General features: G+C 43.9%; 1 protein-coding gene across 1 annotated transcript in view; it reads left to right on the forward strand.

The window, feature by feature from the left end:
• Window positions 1-24,498, forward strand: part of USH2A (usherin) — a 395,028-nt gene that overhangs the window by 362,428 nt on the left and 8,102 nt on the right. The window contains exons 62-67 of the mRNA XM_063328461.1: window positions 2,461-2,688; window positions 3,711-5,227; window positions 6,235-6,556; window positions 19,344-19,553; window positions 21,333-21,571; window positions 23,351-23,568. Coding sequence (XP_063184531.1) covers window positions 2,461-2,688; window positions 3,711-5,227; window positions 6,235-6,556; window positions 19,344-19,553; window positions 21,333-21,571; window positions 23,351-23,568 — 2,734 coding nt within the window. The remainder of the gene's footprint in view (window positions 1-2,460; window positions 2,689-3,710; window positions 5,228-6,234; window positions 6,557-19,343; window positions 19,554-21,332; window positions 21,572-23,350; window positions 23,569-24,498) is intronic.

Genomic DNA, 24,498 nt, shown 5'->3' on the forward strand with positions numbered 1-24,498 from the left:
GATCAGAAAGCAGAGCCATTGCTTTTTCTATGGTGTTTGTAGTAATGTGTTTGTACCTTCCGAGAGCCTCTGTGAAGCTGTTCAGGGGCAGTAATTTAATGTTGTGTGCTCCCTTCCTCCCATCCCCACCCCCGAACCATGGAATGTAAATTTTAGGCTTTTAAAAGTTCTGTTTTGAAAACCTAATAGATAACTGTCCTCATAAAAACTATTAATACAGACTACATCCAATTGTAAAGCTAATTTTAATCATGTTTTGTGCCAACATAATTTCTGATGCCAGATTTTTATGCTAAGCATGAACTTCAATTTGAGCTCTGTTCTTTAACCTGCAGTTCATAATTTTGCATTTGGCTGTATAGGTTTTTGGCTATGGCAGTTTGAACGCTTCCACTTTCAAGGATCTAAGCCATAAATGTTTATTAAAAGAATCTATAATGAAATCAGTTTTGTTATTTTTTTAATGGCTGCCTTGAGTATGTTGGATGACTGAACGCATGTTGTTAATCATTAAGTACTCATGTTACAAAAAGTGTTTGATAGTATTGCCATCTAGGGGCTGAACTAAATTCTCCATACTGAAATAAACTGTAATTGAACAGGTGCCGCTATTGACAATATACATATGTTTTTGCTTTATGGCCCACATGCTTTCCATGTTTCTTATGACAAAAGATATCTCTAAACGTCCCAAAGCAGCCAGAGCTTTTTTATATATAATCTGTTCGAGGTGATTGCTATTTGCATTTGAGCTTATGCTTTTTTGGCAGTGATGACTGGGAATTCCTAACAAAGAATTATACTTTTTTGCATTATTAATCTTGCTAGTGTTTGCCCTGTTTAACAGAAAAAGGAATCATTTATCAGAAAAGTATGTTTATAATCTGTACTTGTGGCATCTTCAGATTTAATATTCATAATGGTCATTCAAATGTATTTATCTAAAAGACTAACTCATTGTTGTGAGGAAATAACTATTTAAATATTTATGATCTAACTTTTAATATTTAAAAAAAGAAATTAATATTTCTTTAAAATTTGTTTCTGAGTCTGATAGCTTAACAAATGTTTAAATATTAAACAATTGGAAGTGTTAGCATTTAACAACTTAATATGACTCACTGAAACAGGGAAATTGACTTCAGCTGTTTCTGCCACACGAAGGAAACTAAATTCCTGCACTCCCCTTCTTGAGATCTATAAAACTAATGCAAAAGCACAGCTAAAAAAGAGATTAAATATATCGGTGGTCGGCTGAACTCCTTTCTTCCTCCCTTCTCTGATGAGATAGATAGATCTGAACAGTCTCCCACTGAAACGTGTTATTCTCGTTCTTTGTCACCACCTTGTCTTTCGTGGCTATTCAAAATACCAGTACGGCTATCTCGCCTTCCTGCCTAGGTCTGAATTTGTGCTGAGGTTCACTTTGCCTCGTATCCGAGCTGTTTCAGGTCTGTGTGAGATGCCGTTGAGGTGAGACGGATAAAGCCCTGAGCTGAAATGCCAGTGGCCCCTTCTGGCCGTGGCTGACGTCCCTCGGCTGGCATCCCCTCCCATGCCCCTCTGCTGGGCTGTGGTCTGGCGCGGTGGCAGGTCAGACCCAGCCCTTGCAGCCCTGGCAGAGCCCGGTGGGATTCATGGGCAGCCGTGCTCCCCCCAGCCTCTCTCCGCCAATGCGAGGTGAGGGTCCGGCGCCAGGGAGGGTGAAGCTCCCCAACCTGTGTCCCCGCCAGCAGTACGGCTGCTTCCTCCAGCCTGGAAGAAACAGGGAGGGTTCTTGTAAGGCAATGGATTACCCCACAATTGTCTTACCTTGTGAAGATGTCTCAAGTGACATCTTTACAGAGCAGGAGCATAGAAACCAGTTCATTCCCTACCTCCCCCTCTCCCTCTTCCACCCACCCCCCCTCTCATCCCCCCCTCAATTTTAAGTGGTTTTTCTTCAGTAAGGAAGTGAAACTGTGCTCTTGGAAACACTGTTGTCTATCCAGATTACTTACAATGCTCTAAGTAGGTAGAACAGGACGGCATGCCTATCGAATGGCACTGCTACACACAAGATGTGTAAGGATTCTGTAGAGGCGGGCATCACTCCTATTCCATGGTTTTTACATGTGCTTGAATCCTTCAGAGTACCAGGCACTCAGTCCTCCGCGGGCTAAGGTTGAATGCATGCTGAACGAAACGCAAGTTCTTTGCTAGGTGAGGTTTGGACTGTGCAGGACTCCCCAGGAGCCAGCTCCAAAGGCTCTACCATCATTATAGTTATTTTTTAAAAGCCTAAGAGTTTCTTTTTGAGGGTCAGCTGTGGAAACCCAACAAAAAATCCCCGTAACCAGATGGGGTATTCTGCAAAATGGTCAGAAGCGACCCAGAGCTGAGACCTCATTTTCCAAGTGACATAAACCACAGATGCTTATTACTTTATAACTAACTCAAACATCTGTATTCTTGCTTCAGGGAACAAAGCATCAGGCTCATTTATTTGGATTGAAACCTTTCACAACATATCATATTCATGTCGTAGCTGTAAACAATGCTGGGCAGGTTTCAAGCCCCTGGACATCTGTGCGCACGTTGGAAGCTTCACCCAGTGGCCTGAGCAACTTCACTGTGGAAAAGAAAGAAAATGGCAGGGCTCTGCTGCTAAAGTGGTCAGAGCCCTCCCAGCCCAACGGCGTGATTAAGGTAATCTTCATCTTGACACTTGGTCAAAAAAGAGAAGGGAAATGCTGAATATCAAATTAAAACATTTTTGCTGAAAAGGACTCAATCAAATGCATTATACTTTAAAATAAGACAGAAGTCCTATGTAAGCACAAGGCACTCTGTGAGCACTGTCTGCTTCTGTTTATATTCAAATGAGTATTAATATTCCTGTGCTATTCCATGACTGTGAATGTTCGTTTACAGTGAACCAAATGTGCTTCTAGAAGACTTGGGTTTGACAGAATGTTGTTCTGAAATCTGGGGCTTCTTTTAGCTCAATGGTTTCAACTGAGTATAAACATTTACCTGTAAAGTTTGCAACTAGAGGGGTTTATTTGGAGTTTTTTTCTTAAGTGATTTTTCTCTAGATTTAGTCTGTGAGCTTTGTGCTAGCCCTTGAGAGCCTCGCAATGAAACTATTTGATAACAAACAAATATAATGAAAACTGTCACTAAGTGATTTATTACTGCATCCAAAATGAAAAACCTGAAAATTGGATCAAAACATTCCTTTTGTATCAATGATCTGTTTGTGTGGTGCTTGTTACTGGTAAAGAAGTACATTTCTGAATCATTTGTTGATAGTCCCTACCCTTTTTTTCTTTTATCCTGGCTTCTGTTCTTTCTTGCCTTCCTGCATTTCTTCCTTTCTTCCTTTTATGCTTGCATCTATCTATCTTTCTTTCTTTCTTTCTTTCTTTCTTTCTTTCTTTCTTTCTTTCTTTCTTTCTTTCTTTCCTTCTTTCCTTCTTTCCTTCTTTCCTTCTTTCCTTCTTTCCTTCTTTCCTTCTTTCCTTCTCTTTCATTCTTTCTTTCTTTCCTTCTTTCTTTCCTTCTTTCTTTTCCTTCCTTCCTTCCTTCCTTCCTTCCTTCCTTCCTTCCTTCCTTCCTTCCTTCCTTCCTTCCTTCCTTCCTTCCTTCCTTCCTTCTTTCTTTCTTGTCTTCCTTCCTTACTTACTTTGTCTCTTGTTTGCCTGCCTTCCTTCCTTCCTTTTCCCCAGACCTACAATATTTTCAGTGATGACAACCTGGAGTACAGTGGTTTATCTCGCCAGTTCCTCTTCAGGCGCCTTGAGCCGTACACTCTCTATACCCTCATACTGGAGGCTTGCAATACGGCAGGCTGCACTCGTTCTCCACCCCAGCCGGTCCGAACAGATGAAGCACCGCCGGTGTCTCAGATGGCACCTGTAATCCAGGCAGTGAACGCCACCAATGTTGAACTGAGCTGGTTGCAGCCAATTAATCCAAATGGAAAAATAATTCGCTATGAAGTTATTCACAGATGCACAAAAGAAAATGCTGCGGGGTACAGAGCAACAACAGAAGATGAGAAAATTGTTTTCACAGAATATAACACTGAAAGTAATACATTCGTATATAATGATAAAGGTTTACAGCCATGGACTAGGTATGAATATAAAATACGCACCTGGAATGCAGCAGGCTACGCTGACAGCTCGTGGACAGTGGCAAAGACTAGTCAGACTGCCCCAAAAGGTCTCGCTGCCCCCAGGTTATCTGTGGCATCAGTTAATCCCCGTAAAGTGCTCATCTCGTGGTCCTCCCCGGCACAGCCCAATGGTATTCTTCAGTCATACAGGCTGCTAAAGAATGATGTTCTCTATCCTTTCAGCTTTGACGCTGCTACTTTCAACTACACGGATGAAGACTTACTGCCCTATTCAATCTACAGTTATGCGATAGTTGCCTGTACGATGGGAGGCTGCTCTACCAGTGAACCAGCTGCAATACAGACGCTGGAAGCAGCTCCTGCCTTAGTGGACCCACCGTCTCTGCAGGCTGTCAGTGCCACTCAAATTAATGCATCCTGGGCACCTCCCCAGATACAAAATGGAGCTATCACCAAGTACATATTGAAATTAAACAATGAAGAGTATTATCCCGGCAACAAGTTGCAAATGTTGGTTTCTAATCTACAGCCTTACACGCAGTATGATTTTGCATTGGTTGCCTGTACTGCGGGGGGCTGCACATCCAGCGTATCCCAGTCAGTGATGACCTTGGAGGCTCCACCATTAAATATGGAAGCTCCCAGGCTGCTTGTCATGGGCTCGGAGTCAATTGAAATCACATGGAAACTTCCAGCTAACCCCAATGGTAAAATCACAAGCTATGAGCTAAGGAGGGATGGCGTACTTGTTTACTCAGGTCTGGAAACTCGGTTTCTTGACTTCACCCTCATGCCAGGCATGGAGTACAGCTACACTGTCACCGCAAATAACAGTCAAGGGAGTGTGACCAGCCCCTCAGCTCAGATAAAAACCAACCCCTCTGCTCCGTCTGGGATGTTACCTCCTAGGTTGCAGGCATGGTCCTCAAAGGAGATTTTGGTGGCCTGGGATCCTCCTATCAAAGTAAATGGTGACATTAGAAATTACACAATCTCGATCCACAAGCCTGCTGAAACAGGAAGGAAAACTGTTGACTTTGATGCATCTCATGTTTCCTTTCTGAGACGGTCACACATAGTGTCAGAGCTACAACCCTACACTAGGTAAGTCTGGAAGACCTCGTTTGTTGAATAAATGCTGCAAGGTGGTTCAGTAGGCTGGCAGACAGCTCAACCATCTTGTTTAAACAGATAGTCAGACCTATAGGGTTTTGTTTCTTAAAAAGCACATGATAAAACCAGGATTTGTTTTAATTTGTAGTGACACCAGCTATAGATCATCTTGATGAAGTGGACAGGGTTGACTTAGGTCGTAATTAATACAAGGGGTAATTCAGCACTCTGCTATGGACTCCGAAACCTGAAATCTTGTACTTGTGTGTCTTTCACAAGATGTCTGCATTTGAGAATAAATAGGGCTTTAGTCGAAAAAGTTCAGGATGGGGAGACCAAAGACCTCTTAGCTAGCCCATTCATGGTGTGGCTGAGCTGAGATTCGTGGAGTCACACCAGGAACATGCTCTCAGCCTTGAGTTGAAAACAAGTGACTTGTGTTTAAGTGAAAGCTAAAACTTAAGAGAGGGTACCGGACTCTGCTACAGAAGGAGCAGACTTGATACTGGAGTAATATTTTCCCCACTAATGCTTGATTATTTACCTGACCTTTCATTATGTATTTGTGTATGCATAATTTGTGTGTGTTACATGGTTGATAAGTCTGTCTACTATTTACATATAACTACTCTAAATCCAAAGAGAGAAGAGTAATAGAGTGAAGCTCTATAGCTCTCAAATTATATCCAAATTATCTCCTACAATCAATTATTATTTTGATTCATATCATCAATATCAAAACCATTTAGATCACTTGACTCCTGTAGATGTTCACTCTGCTCTGAAAAAAACCACCAACAAATGAAAACCCAGAAGACAGCATTCTTCCTTTTTTGTTTCACAAAGCGTAACATATAATCTCTATGTTGATACAAATTGTTTTCATACTAAAAAATGCCAAAGACCGAGAGAAATTAAGAGATCGCCCAGATCTCATGCAGTCTGTATTTGTATTTGCACTCTTTTAGTCACTTCGTTCATGATTTGTGTTCCCAAAGGTATGAAGTACAGCTCCAAGCTTGCACAGAGCTGGGTTGTGCCTCCAGTGAGTGGGCATCGGTCCAGACGCTGGAGGCTCCCCCAGCAGCGCAGCCTGCCCCTCTCATAGAAATACGGACAACAGCCGGGGGCTTCCAGTCAACTTCTTCCATCCTGTGGACTGGCCCACAGCAGCCAAATGGGAAGATTTTGTACTATGAACTTTACAGAAGGCGGACGACTCAAGCCCACATAAACTTAGACCTCGCACTTGTTTACAATGGTTCTTCAACCTCCTTCAAAGATGACAAGTTGCTGCCTTACACAGAATATGAATACCAGGTGGGAATTGAAGCCATTTAGCAGCTCTGATTATGATTTCAGTACACTTTGAGAACCTTACTTTACACTTACAATGAATACACACATCTCGTTTCTAATGTTAATAGTATTGTGATACCCGAGTGATTATTGTTAATGTATTTTAAATAGTTGAGAAACTGAAAATAATTCTGCAGAAGCAATGCGTTCATTCAGCATTCATTTTTCTTTAGCTTAATCGTAAGTGCCTTTGTTTCTTGTATGTTAAATGTTTGTGTACCCTCCAGAGCTTTTGTAAGGCTCTAATGTTATGTGAGCAGTGTGAAATTCTGGTACTTAAAAGGCAGCTTAATTTCTTTAATTTCATCAGTTTTTCTCTTTTTTTCCATGCTCCCTCAACCTATTATGAATTAATTTTTGCTTTATGATCTTATAGTATTTTACATAAGAGAGACTGGCGTTTTCTCTTTAAATTAGATGTTAGGATCACAAGCAGTTTTCATGGGTGGTTCAAAAGTGAATTTGCCATTGATGGTTGGTGTTACTTCTCATGTACCTAGGTATTTTTACTTTTATTTTTCTTATAAGTCTAAGATAAAGCAAGGAGACCAGTTCTGCCATTCTTTCACCTATAATTGTTTTCTACATCAAGGTTACAAGTTTTAGCACCTTTTTTTTGTATCGTATAGTACTGGGGATAATGTAGGGCTTTACTTGATTTCAGCCTATGAACTAAGAACTTTGCTCTTTATAACCATCTGAAGTCTTTCACAAGTTCTCATATGAGTTATGGAGATTAGACCCTCACCAAAAAAACAGCCGTGAATTTTTTGTTTCTAAAAGTAAGTGGATGTAGTATTGTAGCAGGATGAGGTTGATTTTTGAATATGACGTTGTCTATGAATAGGCCTACTTATATGCCACCGAAGAGGATACCAGTAAGCCTCACTCCTGATTCTGTATGCAATATTTGTACACATGATATACCTTGAAGATGAGTTTGGCAATGCTCAAAAGTCTTTACAACGTTTTTGCTAAAAAAAAAATAAAAAAAAAAACTGTTCAAGCATGGATTTGTTTTGATATATATGAACCACGATGCATTCCACCTCTTGAGCTCCTGCAAGGTGGTGGCAATCTTTCTTTTACAGGCTTATTTGCTTTATAGGATCACAAAATAATTCAGGTTGGAAGGGCTCTCAGGAGGCCATGCAGTCCGACTTCCTGCTCAAAGCAGGGTCAGATAAGAGATGAGATGAGGATGTTCAGGGCTTTATTCAGTTGCATCTTGAAAATCTCCAGGGATGGAGATAGTATAACCTCTCGAGGCAGTCTTCTCCACTGCTTGACTGTCCTCATTGTGAAAATTTTTTTTTGTTACGTTCAGTCTGAACCTGTTTTGCTTGAACTTATACCTGTTTTCTCTTGCCCCCTCACACCACGTACTGTTGTGAGAAACCTGAACCCACCTTCTTGCTAGCTGGTGGGTAGGTGCTGAGGGTCTGCAATCAAGTCCCTCCAAAGCCATCTCTTCTCCAGGCTGAACAAACCCCAGTCCTACAGCTTCTGCTCATAGGCCAAGTTCTCCAATCCCCTGATTACCTTGGTGGCCCTCCACTGAACTTGCTCCAATTCATCAATATTTGTCTTGTATTCAGGGGCCAAAACGGAACAAAAGCTAAGTAAAGGCATGTAATCACTTCCTTTAATTGTCTGGCTATGCTCCTGTTAGACGGCACAAGATGCTGTTGGCCATCTTTGCTGCCAGATTACACTGCTGGCTCATGTTCAGCTTTCTGTCTACTAAGACCTCTAGGTCCTTTCCAGCAGAGGTGACCCCTAGCTGGTCAGTCCTTACCCTGTAATGCTGCAAGGACTTATTCCTTCCCAGGAGCAAGACTTCACATTCGTCTTGCTGAAATTCATAAGGCTCCGGGTGACCCATTCCTCTAGGCCCTTCTGAATGGCAGACCTGCCCTTCAACATATCAACTTGTCCCTTCCAGTTTGGTGTCATCTGCAAATTTGATGAGAGTGCACTGTACAGTTCAGGTTCTTTGGTAGCTCTACTCCTCTGCTACTGTTGTGTTCTTTTTGGTAGCCGGAAACCATGAAGAATTTATAAAAAGTTGCTTTATTAGATCAGTCTATCCAGCTGCTATAGGTACATGGGTTGTAGACTCACTAGGTCATGTAGTTTAGACGGGACATCCAGAAGGTATCTAGCCTAATTCCCTGCTTGAACCAGGTACAGATAGAGTAGGCTGCTCAGGGCTGTGTCCAGATGAGCTTTGGATCAAGTTCTCCATCCTTGCATCTCCAAGATGGAGATTGTGCATCCTGTGTGAGCACCCTGTTCCACTTTCTCACTACTTATCTCTTACTTTGCATCTAATTCCCTTCTTTCAAGTTGTGTCTCTTGCCTCTTGCTCCATTCCTATCAGAGTCCCAGGGCCTGAAGGGAGAAGTGCAGTGGCTTTCTTCATAAATCAGTTCCAGCAGCTCTAATTTGGGTAGCAAAAGGATTCTGAAGGGACAATTATAAAACTATTGAAAAGAGAGCCTGGGATGCTACGAGAAAAGTATAGTCACTGCAATATTCACAAAGCCTTTCTTCTCTGCTTGACAATCACAAACCTCTTTTTTCCTTTAGATGTTTCTGGATTGTCAGCATGACTGTAAGGTAACAGCCAGTGAGAAGTGTGGCTGTTGTCTTTGTGCTGAAGGAAGTGACAAGCATCTGTGAGCTGACTGCTTATTATTGCTGCTTGCAGGTCCATGTTAGTGATTTCCTTCAGTTACTTAACAACGTCTTCTTGAACTTGGTAGTACAGGAGATGCTACAATAATACTTTCCAAAGCAAAAATTATAATTACTCATAGCCTGAAAATGTATTGCACTTTAAATATACAAGGGTATATTTTCCAGTTGTCACTTCTCTTGTGACGAGAGCTGTTAAACCTTTCCTGGAAACAGCATGCATTAGGGTGAAATGTTTGTGTTTTAAGTCCTACTACATACAAATATTAAGGTTTCCATTTCTTTCTCCCAGCTTTCCTTTAATTCCTGTGTAGGGCCCATCTGTTGGCCACAACAGTGTGAAGTCTCCTCTCCATTTACTGTAGTTTCCTTCCAGCAGAACTCTTGTTAGACCAGATCTTCTTGCTACTTTGGGCAAGATCTGTGAAGAATGGGAATTCAATTGCAGACGGGTCTGAGTAGATAGCAAGCGTTGTAGCAGATCCAAGTCCTATTAATTAGTTAGGAATCTTTCTTAGACAAACTTCCCAAGTTGGAAGTTGTAGACATTGGCTGTGGGATATTCTCAGTTGCACCAACTTTCAGTTATCTCAGTCAGAAGCTGTATTTTGGGAAGTTGATACCACAGCGACTTTCTTGAGCCAAAGTTTTTAATGATCTGTCAGTGACGGGTAACAAAGAAAGCCTCTTGACCAGATTCCTGTGGTTTACTGTGCTGTATTCAAGACTTTGCTTTTTATCTCAGTTCTACTGCATTACTGGGCTGAGCTGTTGACTGGGACACTAAATCATTTTTGGTTTTTTTCACTGGTGGCCATTTATTTCACCACGAGAAGCTTTTGCATGCACGTGTTTGTCTTCTGCTTATGTCATTTGCAGCAGTCCTCCGGGATCCATTCTGAGCCCCTCCATTGTTGACAATTTATGTCTTGCCTGTGAGACAAGTTATTTGTAAGTATAGGGCTTGGCTTTTGCTATTATGCTGATGAAACCCAGATTTATATTTCACTTAAACTGGATATTGATTCTGCTGTCTGCATTTGAGGCTTGTTTGCTGGACATAAAACTTTAAATGCAACTGAATTTCCTCCAGCAGAATGCAGATAAAATCAAAGGGCTGTGATGGGACTCTCTCCAGCATTTTTGGAGGTGCTGAGATTTAGTTCAATGAACTCTGACAGTTTCTTTGGATCTGAAGTCAGGATTTTGGAGTTTGGTGGGGTTTTTTGTGTTTTCGTTTTTTTTGGTTTGGTTTTTTTTCTGGAAACTTCATCTGAATATTTAGGGTTTGTAAGACTACATTGAAAAGTTGCACTTTCAGAACGATGAAGCGACTTTTGAAGTTCGTGCTGGTCAAAGGGACTATGCGGCCTAAATGCCTAGATCACTATTGTTCAAGGAAGCACTTTTATTCTTTAAGGGCCAGATCTGCATAAGCATATTAGCACCTGCTGGGTTTCAATGGGCTTTTAAGAGGCACTAAGGTGCCTACTGTCCCATACTCAGAAATAATTACTTAGATCTTTGAAATTGGACCTTTATTGGTCTATTCATACTTTTAGATATTCGCATTTTCTAGAGCATCTGGCCTTTTAGGTGTTTGTTGGAATGCTGCCTGAGTTCCTCAGCTGTATTAAATAGATGCAATTGTCCTGAAAAAAAAAAACCTGTATTAAACAAACTTTATGACTCATGAGACCTAGTGAGTTTGCAAGTGTAATCTTTTGATTCCCGGAATATTTCTGAAACTGAATGTGTAGGCCCTTCTCAGGAGTTATTGAGGATGGCGTGCAATGTTACCATATAGCAACCTATGGAGTCAGACCTGTTTTTATCAGCTACAGGAAGGCCCTTTTGAACAGAGACTTGTGGCATTTAGTGCTGTTCTGCAAAGCAGAGCTGTCAGACTGTCGTGTGATTTGCATGTAAGTGCAATGTCACGCCACCACAATTGCGCTTAATTGTGTACTTAAGACTGCTTCTTTAGATTAATAGCTTAATGTCTTCCTGGTTTAGGACACATCCTTATTTCCATTTGGCAGGCATGGAACATGTAAAAGACATAAAAGTAGGATTGTACGTTTTCAGACAGTTTTATGGCTCCCAGCAGAGGTTTATTCTCCAGGAGGACTATCCAATGCACCAAAACAGGGTCTGCAGCGCTGAAGTTGTCTGCCTCCAACCACTGAGGGAGGCACAGCATCCCTCTTGCTTGTGCAGCATGCTGCTCACACTCCAGTTACTGCAGCCAAGTGAAGGGTCTAGGAAATGCACTGAGATTTACCATGGGAAATATGTTTTGGGTCCTTCATCTTGGATTCTCAAAGAGAAAACAAATCGTATTCTGACCTCGGAGAGATAAAGAGAAAAAACTGGGTGCAAAGTCATGAAGATTAAGGAAGGACCAACTACATGGGTGCAGAATATGTAAGGCCTCTTGGCCACTTTCAGAGATGACAAGAATGACACTTGGTTTACCAACCTGTCTGTCAAATTGTTGGCTGAGCTCCAGTTTCTGCTGCTTAGTTACTGACAAACAGCCCAGTGACTTCTGCAACTTAAAATGGGGCGAAACTGGTTTTCTGACTGGCCAGTGATGGATAGCCACCCATTTGTAATATCCCTCATATCTGGCTCCTTTTCATCATTTTAATTCACCATTTCTCCCCATCTCCCTGACAGAAAGATGCACTACAAAGTAGTGACATAAAACAGAATTTAGTTCATTCTTGCACTCCCTGCTTGTTATCCTCTCTTCACTGAGTTTGGAAGAGTGTTTTTTCCTGCAAGGTTTGTTGTGCTCCCTGCTTCCAAGTAAAGAGAGTTTCTCATACTACACCTGCGTTAGGCTACTGAGCTTGACCTCAGCTTTTGAAGAGTAAAGCAGACGTAACTATATTGTTCCACTGATGTAATGGCGATACCCACTCTAAATACCCCTTTGCAGAACAAGATGCTTCCTTTTCCCCGTAGAGGGTACACAGCACGGAGAAGGGTCATTTGAAACCACAAGATTTCTTTCATTAAGCTCCACTTCAGGCACTGTGTTTCTGTTGTCAACATCATCATAATTCAAGTGCGTAAACAGTGCATTGGTTCAACAAACCTTGGGTTTTGTTCATTAAACTAAACACAGATATTAGACTGGATTTGTTGGCTTCCAAAATTACCAGTGAGACTGTTACAGCACCATTCTTGCAAGACCCTTCTCGGTAAATTGTGATTCTGACATATTCAAAACCATGGCAAGCTATCCTTTGAAAAGACATTAGTGTGAGTACCAGGGGAAAATATACTCCAGGGCTGTAGATGACTTGATATGATTTCCTTGATTGTATCTTTTTATTTATGAGGCATAATTTATGACTGCTGAAAAGCAAACTAAAATGAGTGATGACTAACTACAGCCAAAGTAATAAATCAGAAGCGGAGAAAGAAGTGGTGATTTTGATCGAATCTATTGAATTAGCTGTTGCCCTTAGCCATTACAGGTATTGGAAAGACCTTTTAATATCTGCTTATCGCTCTCATGGGAACTTGGTAACTATCTCATTATATACCCGTAGGAAACAAATTATTTCATTTTCTACCTTTTAGAGTTAAACCTGTTTACATCTCTCATTAACTACTGGTGTTATACTACGTTCTATGAAATGAGCTTCCTTTAGAATTTGGTAATTTTGTTTAAGTCACAAAGTGTTTGCCTGTTGTCTTTCCCTTCCCCAGAATGCATTTAGTGCTTTTATTATCAGCATTTGAACAGTGGAGATGAATAGCAATGTTAAGAGGCTCACGTTATCACAGTGCTAGAAGCCTGGACCTAAAATCTATCCCGTTATATGTTTACGGCCTCCCTAAGGACGCTAACTGAATGTTGAAGAAGGAGAAGTATGGATCTGAGGGTGGGCAGAAAGCACAGATTTGTTTACTACCTTTTTGTGCCCCTGGTGGACACGATATTTTCTTTCCCTTGCCTTTGCTCTGTCCCTCGTAGACTGCAACCACTTTTGAAACTTTCTACTTTGCTAATACCTGCCTGACACTGCCGTGCCCAGATGTGAATACATTATCCTAATGCTGAATGCTAGATTTCGGGAGACAGGCTTTGTGTCCTGGCTGTGCTGACATTGCATAAGTAACTCCAAATTACCCAGGCTGCACGCCGGTCAGGTCTGATGAGAAGAAAGACTCGTGAAGGGTGCTGCAACCGATGGCGAGAGGGAGCCACTCTGGGTTTCTCTAATTTTAACTAGCAAAGATTGTGGTCTCTCTAACTTTATTGCAGACACTGTACATTCACACAGAATCACACAGAATCACACAGAATCTTAGTGGTTGGAAGGGACCTCTGAGATCATCGAGTCCAACCACAAAAAAAAAAACAACAAAAAACAACAAAAAATACCCACCCACCTACTAAACTCCACACCCACAACCCACACATAACACCCCACCACAAACAATAATCTTGGGCACTAGAGCATGCCCTGAAGAGCCATGTCTACACGTTTCTTAAATACCTCCAGGGATGGTGAAACAGACTGCTGTTCGAAGACAACTAGAAATCGGGTGCTGTGTTTCTGAACTTACAGATGTCATATCTTATATAGCCCTAAAATTTCTTCCTGTCTTGGAAAAGAATTACACTGTGAGAACTCTGCATTTATGTAAGTGTAGGGTTAGAAATTGAACAAATCTGAGTCAAGAAATCCAAAGCAAAGTCTCAAAGTAGTGCTGTGTCTTTGTGACCTCCATGAACAACTCTAGAAAGAGAAGTGTGGTACAAACTCCACTCTGCCACCATTTGTCTCCCCTGGCACATGCCGAGTAGTGCCAGCATTGAATCCTTTTAGGAAAGACCAGCAGTCACAGGTATGTGCAGTCCATGGATGCCCTAAGGGCAGAGACTCAAGTCGTACCTGACGCTTACACACAGGTGTAGAGAGTTATGTGCACGTGTGAAAGGGGTGGTTTGGTCTGACCTTGTGGTTCCCCAGAACCTGCAGCACTACCTAACTGCCCCACAGCTCTAAGCTCAAAGAGGAAGGTAGGTAGTGATTTACTAATGAGACATTTTTTAAAGCAAAAGGCTGTTTTCTCAGTAGCTGCAGGAGCTCAGTGCAAGCTGCTGCCACGTACAGAGCTGGGATCTTGTCCCTCAGAGAGGGAACTGTGAGGGACTGCAGATAAACTGCAGTGCGAAGCGGGATGATGCACAGTGCCCGTAGGACGTGATGGGAGCCAAGAGTCACTGCTGGTCAGTAGTCAGCTGTTTGGCTCGCTCTCCTTTCTGCTGATTTCCTGCAAGCAGGAAGGGTGAGCAGCAGCTGGCCTCTGCATAGCAAAGGATCCCGGCTCTCCCTGGCCTGGGGAGTCAGCAGGAGCTCAGCGCTGCTGCCTTCAGACAGGCAAGATACCACCAGCCAGTCCACCCTTTTGCCTGCTGCTGCCTTCCACGCTTCAGCAGAAGTGAAGGAGATCTCTCCGTTAAGGAGAGTTTCTCAGTCTCCGTATGCTGTTGGCTACAGAGACTCCCCTTTGCGGGAGCAGAGAGGATTCCCACTTGGAGACTTCCCTGTTGTTCCCTGTGTTTCCAGCCGTAATGCCTCTCGCACTGTTTGAGATGCGAGTGTCATGAGCTGGCAGGCGTTAGCACACGCACAACGCCCTCTGCCAAAACGCTGTTCAGTCAGCCGTGGTTGCACTTCGTCACGTAATCGGAGTTGCGTGATCAAGGGATTGCTTTTTAGCTTTGTAGAACTTTTGGCCATGCAGTGTGTTTTCTGCCTTAATCCTAGACTGTCTTTGTCCTTTGAGGGGGTTAATTTGAGTGCTTTATTTTGGCAGCTTCTTCACCTTCCCTTTTTCATCACGGAGAGGCCATAGCTCTTGCCTGGTTTATCATTGCTTTTCTTCTTCTAGCGCCTTTCTTGCGCTGCAGATTTGGAAGAGCTGTAGAAGCATCTATCAAGCTGTTTTCCTCAGTTCCCATTCATACCTCCTGTATGGAGTAAATACCTTCACATGTGATCTCAATTTGATGAAAGAAAATCTTCTTTTTTAGTTTAAAACATAGCTTTCTTAGTAAGGACCTGGGATTTCAAGAATGTTGCAGCAGATGAACCTGTGTGGTGCAGGGATGGAGTAAGTCATCTAATGGGCTTCTTCCACTGGCAGCATCTACAATACCATGATTTTTTTGCGTCTACTGCTGAGGGCCACTGTGATTTTGTTACCCTTTATGGGAGGAGGCGTTAATCAGCTTTACTAAGCTTGAGCAGGCTGGGCTTACCATGCTAAGGCTGTGGCCATCTTCTCAGCACTTCCCTTCCTGCTCCTCATAGGTTTTGCCCCTTCTTGCTGTGCGGATGAACCTTGAGGTTGTCCTGCGATCATTTTGAGCAACAGCTGATCACCAGTTTCTACCAGGAGCAGAGATCTGTGAAGGCTCATTTATGATGGAAAAAACCACGCTTAGTTACCTGTAACTGGAATTCTTCAGTCCTCCGAATCTTCAGTCTCCGGAGAGGTTTCCCCCCCCCTCTCACTCTGGCTCCACTTCAAAGTGCAGTCTGGGCCAGGGGCCAGCAGATTGATAAAGCATTTTAAATCGTAACCCCGTGTAGCTGATTTCAGAGCCCTCTCCTGGCTTTTTTGGGACAGTGCAGCCATTAACAGCAGCACATCTTTTGGCAGGGTGCTGAGCCATGCACCCATGATGTCAGACTTAATGCTTTTGCAGGCCATATATTCAGAAAGTCAAGTTATAAGAAACTTGCATTGGCTTTCTGCTGTCTGTGTTTGGCTATTCAACACGTCCCTGAGATCTGGTTGCTTCTTATTTGCCCCGCATTCCTGTCTGCTCTTTCATAATCTTCTTACATTATAAACAGCAGGTAATATTGCTGCCTATTAAGCTCTTTACATTTCTATATGAATGCAGTTAAATATTTTTGGTGCTGATTATATCACAGTTTAGAAGGAACTTTTGTGATCCCAAAAAGCTTTTTACAAAAGTCCAAACCATGAAATTTTGGTTTAACCAGGCTAGACAGACAACAGCTTTCCTCTGTGACTGTTTTGTGGTGACTTTTTGAGGAGCCGTGACCAAACAGGCACTCCTCATTGTGCCTTCTGTTGCCACGCTGTCCCATTTCTTCATGTAAAGAGGTGGCTAAATATCAACATTTCCATCTGCAGGCAGTTCTGAGCGTGTACTCCTCCGAGTCTTCGAATGCTGACCAGGATTTACTTGGACGGCAATTCTTAAAGGGAAATATTTTTATACCCATCTATCCTTTTACAGATGGTTGAGCAGAAGCAGAAGGAGTTAAGGGAATCCAGCTTAGGTCAGTGTAAATCCAGAATTTAGATCCTCAGAAGTCCTGTTCAGCTGTCACAACTGTCTTAGAATCTGGCATTAGAGAGTTTCACAGACACCTAGAGGTTTTCTGCTGGAAACATGTCTTGGCAGGGCTGAGTAGCTGGCGTCTGTCTAGAAGGCACGCTCAGAGCATGCCTGTCCATCAGGCCCACAGGCATGTGGCTGTGACCTTGGCCTTTCTTCAAGGGGAACAGGGATGTGGTGCCCGGGGGATGGACCGCAGCCTCAGCTTCCCTGGGCTGGGTAACTGTGTCTGCTCCCGCTTGTGTGTGCTCTGCCCAGTCAACCTGGATTTCGTTGCGTTCATGTGCAATGAAACAGCCCCGAGGGGAGCCCTGGGAGCACCCCAAGTACAAAGATGGGTCATCTGCTTGGGCATTCCCACTCTGGAGGGGGCAGGCTTGGCTCCCTCCCCTGGAGCATGTGATTGAACCTAAATTACCTGCCTCCTGGAGGAGTCCTTTAACCACTTAGCTGTAGCGTCAAATGGGGTGAGCATCCCCTTTTCCCTTGTCCTAAGACAGTGCTTTGAAAGAAAGAGCCTTTGTTTGTCTGAAATAAGGTTTGTTTTATGAAAGACAAGGCGTAGGCACCTTTGGCAGGAGGGGGATCGATGGAGGAAGGCGTATCCATCCAGCTCTCAGTGAGGCGTGTGCATCCCAGGTGAACTGCATCCCTCTCTCCTCCATATTTCCTAGGGTGGCCCCATTCTAAGGCTGAATTCCTGTGCTACACAGGAAGCCTCTGTTCCTACTCATCACCTTCAGTTTTGCTGTGAGCAGCTTGCTCAGCAGGTCAGGTCCGACACTGTTACGCTCCGTGCTCATTAAGGCCACAGCCTGGGTATAACTGGAGCGTTTGAACTCAGGTCAGCACTGAGTCAATGCCAGTGGCACACTCAGAGCTGCTCTTTCCGTATGTGGCTTATTCTCTCCACAAAGAAATATGCCCCTTGAAATGAACGACTGTGGGCAAATCTTTGTAGCAGCTGGGACTGAACTGAGATAGAGGGTGTGACCTAATGCAGTAAAGCGGACAGAGTTTGACTTTATGAAAAGTTCACAACTGAGATATATTACCGATTTCACTGAAAATGAAAGTGCTTTGGCTGAGCTTTTTGTCATAGGGCATCATCTGTACTTATGTAGTGTTTCGCTGGCTGGTGCTATACGTTACTGATGGAATCAGGCAGGAACTTTGGGTTTGTGTTTGGCAGAGCCACAGCCTTCAAAGCCACTGTGGTGGGATTTGGCCTTTTTCCTTCCTCAGGCCCCTTCTGAACTGTCCTGGGGTCTTGGAATTTAATATTATAAGCTGGAAGGACTCCAGGGTCAGTTTTGAAGAACTCTTATTTCTAAACCTCCTATTTTTTTTAAGGCACAGTCCCACCATTCACTTCCTGAAGACCTCTGCCCAGTGTAGATCACATAAGACCATGTTTTACTGTAGTTAGAACCGCTCGACATGAAAGCTTACTAAGGAATACTTATACTAAAAAATCACTCAGACAGTCCTTTTGTATTGCCATTTAGATCTATCATTCTGATTGATCACTATGTGGTTGGCTAATATTGAGCCTAATTTAACCCTATACACTCACACATCCATCTATTCTGTCTATTGTACCTGACATTCTACAAATTACTTACTCATGCAAATGACGACCTAAGGCAACCTTTTATGATATTCGTGTTTAATTATACAAATGGTTTTTGATAAATAAGATTATACATCCTTCCATATGTTTATTCACTCCTTGATGAAAGCAAAATTTAATTTTCATGCAGATTTGTTGGAGAGTGTGTTTAATAAGTGCTGAGTTTTATGTAGTCTGCAGATCACTCTGGTTTTGGGAAGCTGACAAAATCAGTAGGCATAGTTCATAGAGACATGTGGTTTTTAATCAGGTCTAATTCAAGCTGCTAAATTTTGAAATCTTGGAACTGAAGCAGTTGCCTTTGTGCTCATGCCATAAAGCAAATGTTGTTGTGAAAATAAATGAGAGATGCTGACTTAACTACACTTTTCAATGGGCTTTGTTTATATTATGGGTTACTGAAAATGTTGCCAAATGATTGATACGTTAATATTTTTAAGCGAAGGACATGCCTGTAAAACTTTCTGGTTTTAAAGGTTAACTAGAGTTTGACTTGTGCAATTCAGTCAAGGTGAACATAATTTGTGTCACAAAACACCAGACTGAATTCACTGGGGCTACTTGCATGCATGAAGGAAATGTGTAGAAGGGAGAAATTGGCAGGACTGGATATCAGAATTGTTGTTTGCACGTCTTTCTTTGAAAACATTACCACTGTTGATCACAGCTTCTGAAGGAGTCGTCTTTGCATGGTATGACACAGAGAGTGGTGGGAATTCAGAGTTTGGGGATCAGGTATGAAGAAGACACACAAAGACATACTGCCTGAACCATGAAATCTTCTTCTTTTCCCTAAGTGTACCAGTGGGAAATATTCCACTCTTCTGGTAGAAAGTCACTGGGTCAACACGGGTGCTGGGGGACAGTCAAGGGACATTTTGCATGGGTGTCATTGGGCTGCGTTTTTCTCAATGTCAGTACAGCTGCAGTGGCATCCCTGGCTAACCGTGGATGTTGTGTCGGCTTGAGTCCTTCGCTAACAGTTCCTCTGTTTTTGTGTGCCGAAGGTGTGGTCAGTGAACTCAGCGGGCCGGACGCCGAGCAGCTGGTCCCACTGCCGGACGGGCCCTGCTCCTCCTGAGGGCCTGGGAGCTCCCCTCTTCGACACGGTGGCGTCCACAGTGGCTGTGGTGACCATCAGCCCCCCTCTTAAGCCAAACGGGGTGGTCAGTATCTACAGGCTGTTTTCTAATGACACCAGAGGGACTGATGTGGTGGTGAGTATTGTCAACACTGTTTCTGTGCTTCCATTTGAGCTTGTATTTTCTCACTTTAACAATTTTGTTCTTACAAGCTGCTACTGCTGGTTGCAGACTGTCTTCCTCTTCCTTCTCCTGCCCTCCCATTGTTAACTGCTCTGCGATGCTCTCTTCTGGCTGAAGTGCCACCAGCGCTTTCACTCAGCTACACGTGTTTCTCAAGGAACTAACCTCATCATTAAGCACTTCTGATGTGGTGATGTGCTGTGGCAATGTGATGGGAATCGGAAGTGTTGTTCGGGGCGAATAACCATCCAAATGAAACACTTCCAGACATCTCCTGCCAGTCCAAATGGTGCAGGTGGGAACTGCAGCCATTAGGAGATGATTGTGTGCTTTGGATAGCCTATGGATTTGAAGTTCAGAAGAAAGTGCTGTATGTGTGCTTCCTTTCATGGTAAAGCATTGAAGAGTAGTGCAAGTAGCCAAGCAACTTCTGTGTTTGGTGTCTCAGCTCAGACACCGTTAGGTGTCCAGAAATGACCGATCTCAGATTAGGAAACCTGCAACTCATTAGAGATATAAATTAGGGAGATATGGGGAAAGGTTAGGGCTGTTGAAGGTGCCTGGAAAAGTTGCCACCAAATCAGTACAAAATGCTTGAATACTTGCCTGTAGCACTATCTGCTTGTTTTTTGCAAGTAGGTAAATATTTGTGTGGGATCTTTTCCCTTACCCCATCTTGCTCAGCTTGGAAGTGCTAGGGCCACCTTCCCAGGTCATCAATCCTGTCCATGAGTTTAAGCTGCCTACCAATTGCACATTATGCACTTATTCCTTCCAGTGCAATTGGCTGTGTCCGTGGCTGATTCAGCCAGTTTGTCTCGTTGGTGCCTGCACAGCCCTCCATTTCCATTCCCTCACACCTGCCATGCTGCTGGCTCATCTCTGGCTCTGGCATCAAGAATTACCAAGTGCTTTCCTTTGCTTGCTTGACTCTTTCCATCCTATTTTTTGCTGCACTCTGCTAAATCACATGCTGCCAAGCGGGAGCAGATGTTGCCCCTTGTTGGTGTTTTCTGCATAATTTTATTTCTTTGGCTTAAGAAGCTATACCCGCAAATGACTACAGCAAAGAGGTGAAGTGGCAGTTCCTGTGAGCGGCTTCAGAATGAGGGTGCCATTTCCTATGCCAGAACTGCCAGGTCTCCCTTGCTGAGCTTAGGAGAGTTTCCCAACAGGCTCGTCCAGCACCATGGCTGTTTGAATGCAGAGCAGCATCATGTTGGCTCTTGGCTTAGAGGCACCTACCAGAGAGCACGTTCTTCTGTCTGTAAGTAAACTGAGCCACCAGACACATTCTGCCCAATGCTGTCTCCTGCATCCACACTGAGGAAGCTTGTGAGATACGCATGAGTATTTGCTAGCACACTTCTCATGGAGCTATTTTCCACGTTAATTTCTTTTGGCTTCAGTACCACTTATCCTTAAAGGTTTCTTTTTCTCTGTTCCTGAGAATGACATTTGCAAGTTGACAAACAGTGGCCACAGCTCAACTCAAGACGTCTGCGAGGCTGCTGATGGCGTGGTCTTTTCCTTTGAACAGTGCCCTTTAACTTTGTAATGGGAGAAAAATGAGTGCAGAGTTCCCAGTACATAACAGCTGCATTAATGTCAGACTTAAAGGACATGCAGAACCTTGTGGCCGTCTTCTTCTAGACTTAATTCGCCTCCATAACTCTTATTTAGTACTTGTGGTACTTGAAGCTCTGACAAGTTCCCTCTTAATTTTTACAGCTATCAGAAGGGACCGCCACCCAGCAGACAATACATGGGCTAAAACCTTTTACCACATACTCCATTGGCGTGGAGGCCTGCACCTGTTTCAACTGTTGCAGTAAAGGACCCATGGCCCAAATCACCACGCAGCCGGCTCCACCCTCAGAGCAGCCTCCCCCGCAGATCCGCACTGTGACCTCCAGGAATGCCTCTTTCCAGTGGAGCGCCCCTCAGTCACCCAATGGCATCGTCACCAGGTAGGAACTGCCACCCAGCCAAACCTGCCCACCTCAGCTAGGGGTTGTGGCACAACAATTTTGCTGGTCATGAGCTGGAATCGCAGGGCTGAGAGCACTGGATGGTTGTGACAGCCATGCTCCTCCTTCACAGTGTTGGTTGGTGGTAGCCTGTGTGGCGTAAATGCCATCTGGGAGGTGTTTACACACAACAAAAATTGCTTTTCTCCTGAGCAGGATATTGGGGAGGGTGAAGGTGGAGAGGATGAGTTGTGGGAGTGGAGGTAGTCGCCTGACAGCTGTGATTGCACAGCCAAAAAGTTGTGAGATCCACTGGCAGCAAAGAGGCAGCTGCATCTTATCCTTACTAAGGCAAATCCTGATTTGCAGAAGCGAGCAGCAAGGTAACAGGCATCATCAGTTTCATTGTGAGTGTGACTGACTTAGAACCATGATTGCTCGTAGGCATCTTTCAGCTGGGGCCAAAATCTCCAAGAGAAAAACTGGGATCAGGTCATAGAATCATAGAATCATAGAATTGCTGAGGTTGGAAGGGACCTTTAAGATCATCAAGTCCAGCCATTAACCTACCCTGACAAAAACCACTTCTAAACCATGTCCCTCAGTGCCCCATCTACCCTTTTTTTAAACACCTCCGGGGATGGTGAATCCACCACCTCCCTGGGCAGCCTATTCCAACGTTTAATAACCCTTTCAGTGAAAAAATGTTTCCTAATATCCAATCTAAACCTCCCCTGACATAACTTGAACCCGTTTCCTCTTGTCCTATCACTTGTCATCAGGGAGAAGAGGTCAGCCCCCATCTCTCTGCAACCTCCTTTCAGGTAGTTGTAGAGGGTGATAAGGTCTCCCCTCAGCCTCCTCTTCTCCAGGCTAAACAACCCCAGCTCCCTCAGTCCTTCCTCATAAGGTTTGTGCTCCAGACCCCTCACCAGCTTTGTAGTCCTTCTCTGGACACGCTCCAACACCTCAATGTCCTTCTTGTAGTGAGGGGCCCAAAACTGAACGCAGTACTCGAGGTGGGGCCTCACCAGTGCCGAGTACAGGGGGATGATCACTTCCCTAGTCCGGCTCACCACACTATTCCTGATACAGGCTAGGATGCTGTTGGCCTTCTTGGCCACCTGGGCACGCTGCTGGCTCATATTCAACTGGCTGTCCACCAACACCCCCAGGTCCTTTTCTGCTGGGCAGCTTTTGAGCCACTCCGCCCCAATCCTGTGGCGCTGCATGGGGTTGTTGTGACCCAAGTGCAGGACCCGGCACTTGGCCTTGTTGAACCTCATACCATTGGTCTCAGCCCATCAGTCCAGCCTGTCCAGATCCCTCTGCAGAGCCAACCTACCCTCAAGCAGATCAACATGCCCGCCTAGTTTAGTGTCGTCTGCGAACTTACTGAGGGTGCATTTGATCCCCTCATCCAGATCATTGATAAAGATATTAAAGAGAACCGGCCCCAGCACCGAGCCCTGGGGGACACCACTTGTGACCGGACACCAACAGGATTTAACTCCATTTACCACCACTCTCTGGGCACGGCCATTCAGCCAGTTTTTTACCCAGCGAAGAGTACACCTGTCCAGGCCACGAGCAGCCAGTTTCTCCAGGAGAATGCTGTGGGAAACAGTGTCAAAAGCTTTGCAAAAATCCAGGTAGATAACATCCACAGGTCCATTCTCTTCTCTGGTAGCCAGACATACAGCAATTATGATGAAATCTATGATTGGCTGTTATGTTATTAAGGCCCTTGACTAATCAAAATCTCAACTTTCTTCTCAGCTATGAGCTCCATGTTTATATGGCTTGTCCCCTGAACCTACAGCCAGCAGTGAAGGCTTGCAGTCCTGGCCCAACTGAGGTGAAGTATACAGGAAAAGGACAGAGTGCCAATGTGTCCAATCTGGAGCCTTACACGACTTACAACCTGCGAGTCGTGTCTTACAACTCTGTTGGCAGCAGCGCCTCAGAATGGATTGGTTTCACTACGGAAAAGGAGCGTGAGTACGAGAAATGGTTCACCGATCAGCAATGCCCACTTCTAATGCACAGGGCTGCGTAGTGCCAAATGACTTCTCCTCTGTGAAAGATGATGTCCACAGAAATCTGCTCTTCCGTATCCCCTGTCACTGTCCCTCTGCTGCCCATTCATTGAAATTCTGCTCTGGGGCTTGGCTGCTCATTCCTTCAAAAATATTTCTTTGCTCATCATCTGATATCACATCCTCTATCTTGGGAGCCTGGAAACCTTTTATTTTACTGAAAATGGGCAGCAAAGCTGCAGAACATAAAATGTTCAAGTATTACCAGAAGGGTGATGTGTAGTAATAAATACACTGTCATGAATAATCCCTGGGAAAAGTGGAGCTCGTGGAAGAGACCTGGTGATTCTTTTCAGGAGCAATCTTACTGTCCTTATTCATGCCACACTTCGGCCAGGGCTCAAGAGACTTTTCCTTGGATGTCACATGAATGACTGGATCCTTGTTGACACTGAAGTAGGAATTTGTTGCTATCTATCTAACCACCACAGGCAGTACTTTAAAGCAATGCGGTGGTCTGCATGGAAATTAAACATGCAGGACCTGTGCCTACAGTCAGAATAGATTTTGCCATCAAAACTGAATTTGTAGTAGTCTAACATCAGCTTTTATTAAAAAGATCTACAGTGCTGTACCCAGAGTCATTCCATAACAGAGATGGGCATTTCACCTCAGCCTGCCAGGTCAGGGCAAAGAGGATGTTCACTTTTTATCATATAGTCTCATGTCGGGATTTCAGGATCAACTTTCTAAAAATCCCTTTTGCATCACTTGGTAGTTCTGCCTACTAATTACTAAAAATGTATCTGCTACATCCTGAGCTGAAAATTTCAGGTGGAACAGCCCCAGATTTTCTTTGATATGACCACTTAAAAAAAAAAAAAGCAA

Source organism: Chroicocephalus ridibundus, chromosome 3 (assembly GCF_963924245.1).
Source record: "Chroicocephalus ridibundus chromosome 3, bChrRid1.1, whole genome shotgun sequence".
Taxonomy (NCBI): Eukaryota; Metazoa; Chordata; class Aves; order Charadriiformes; family Laridae; genus Chroicocephalus; species Chroicocephalus ridibundus.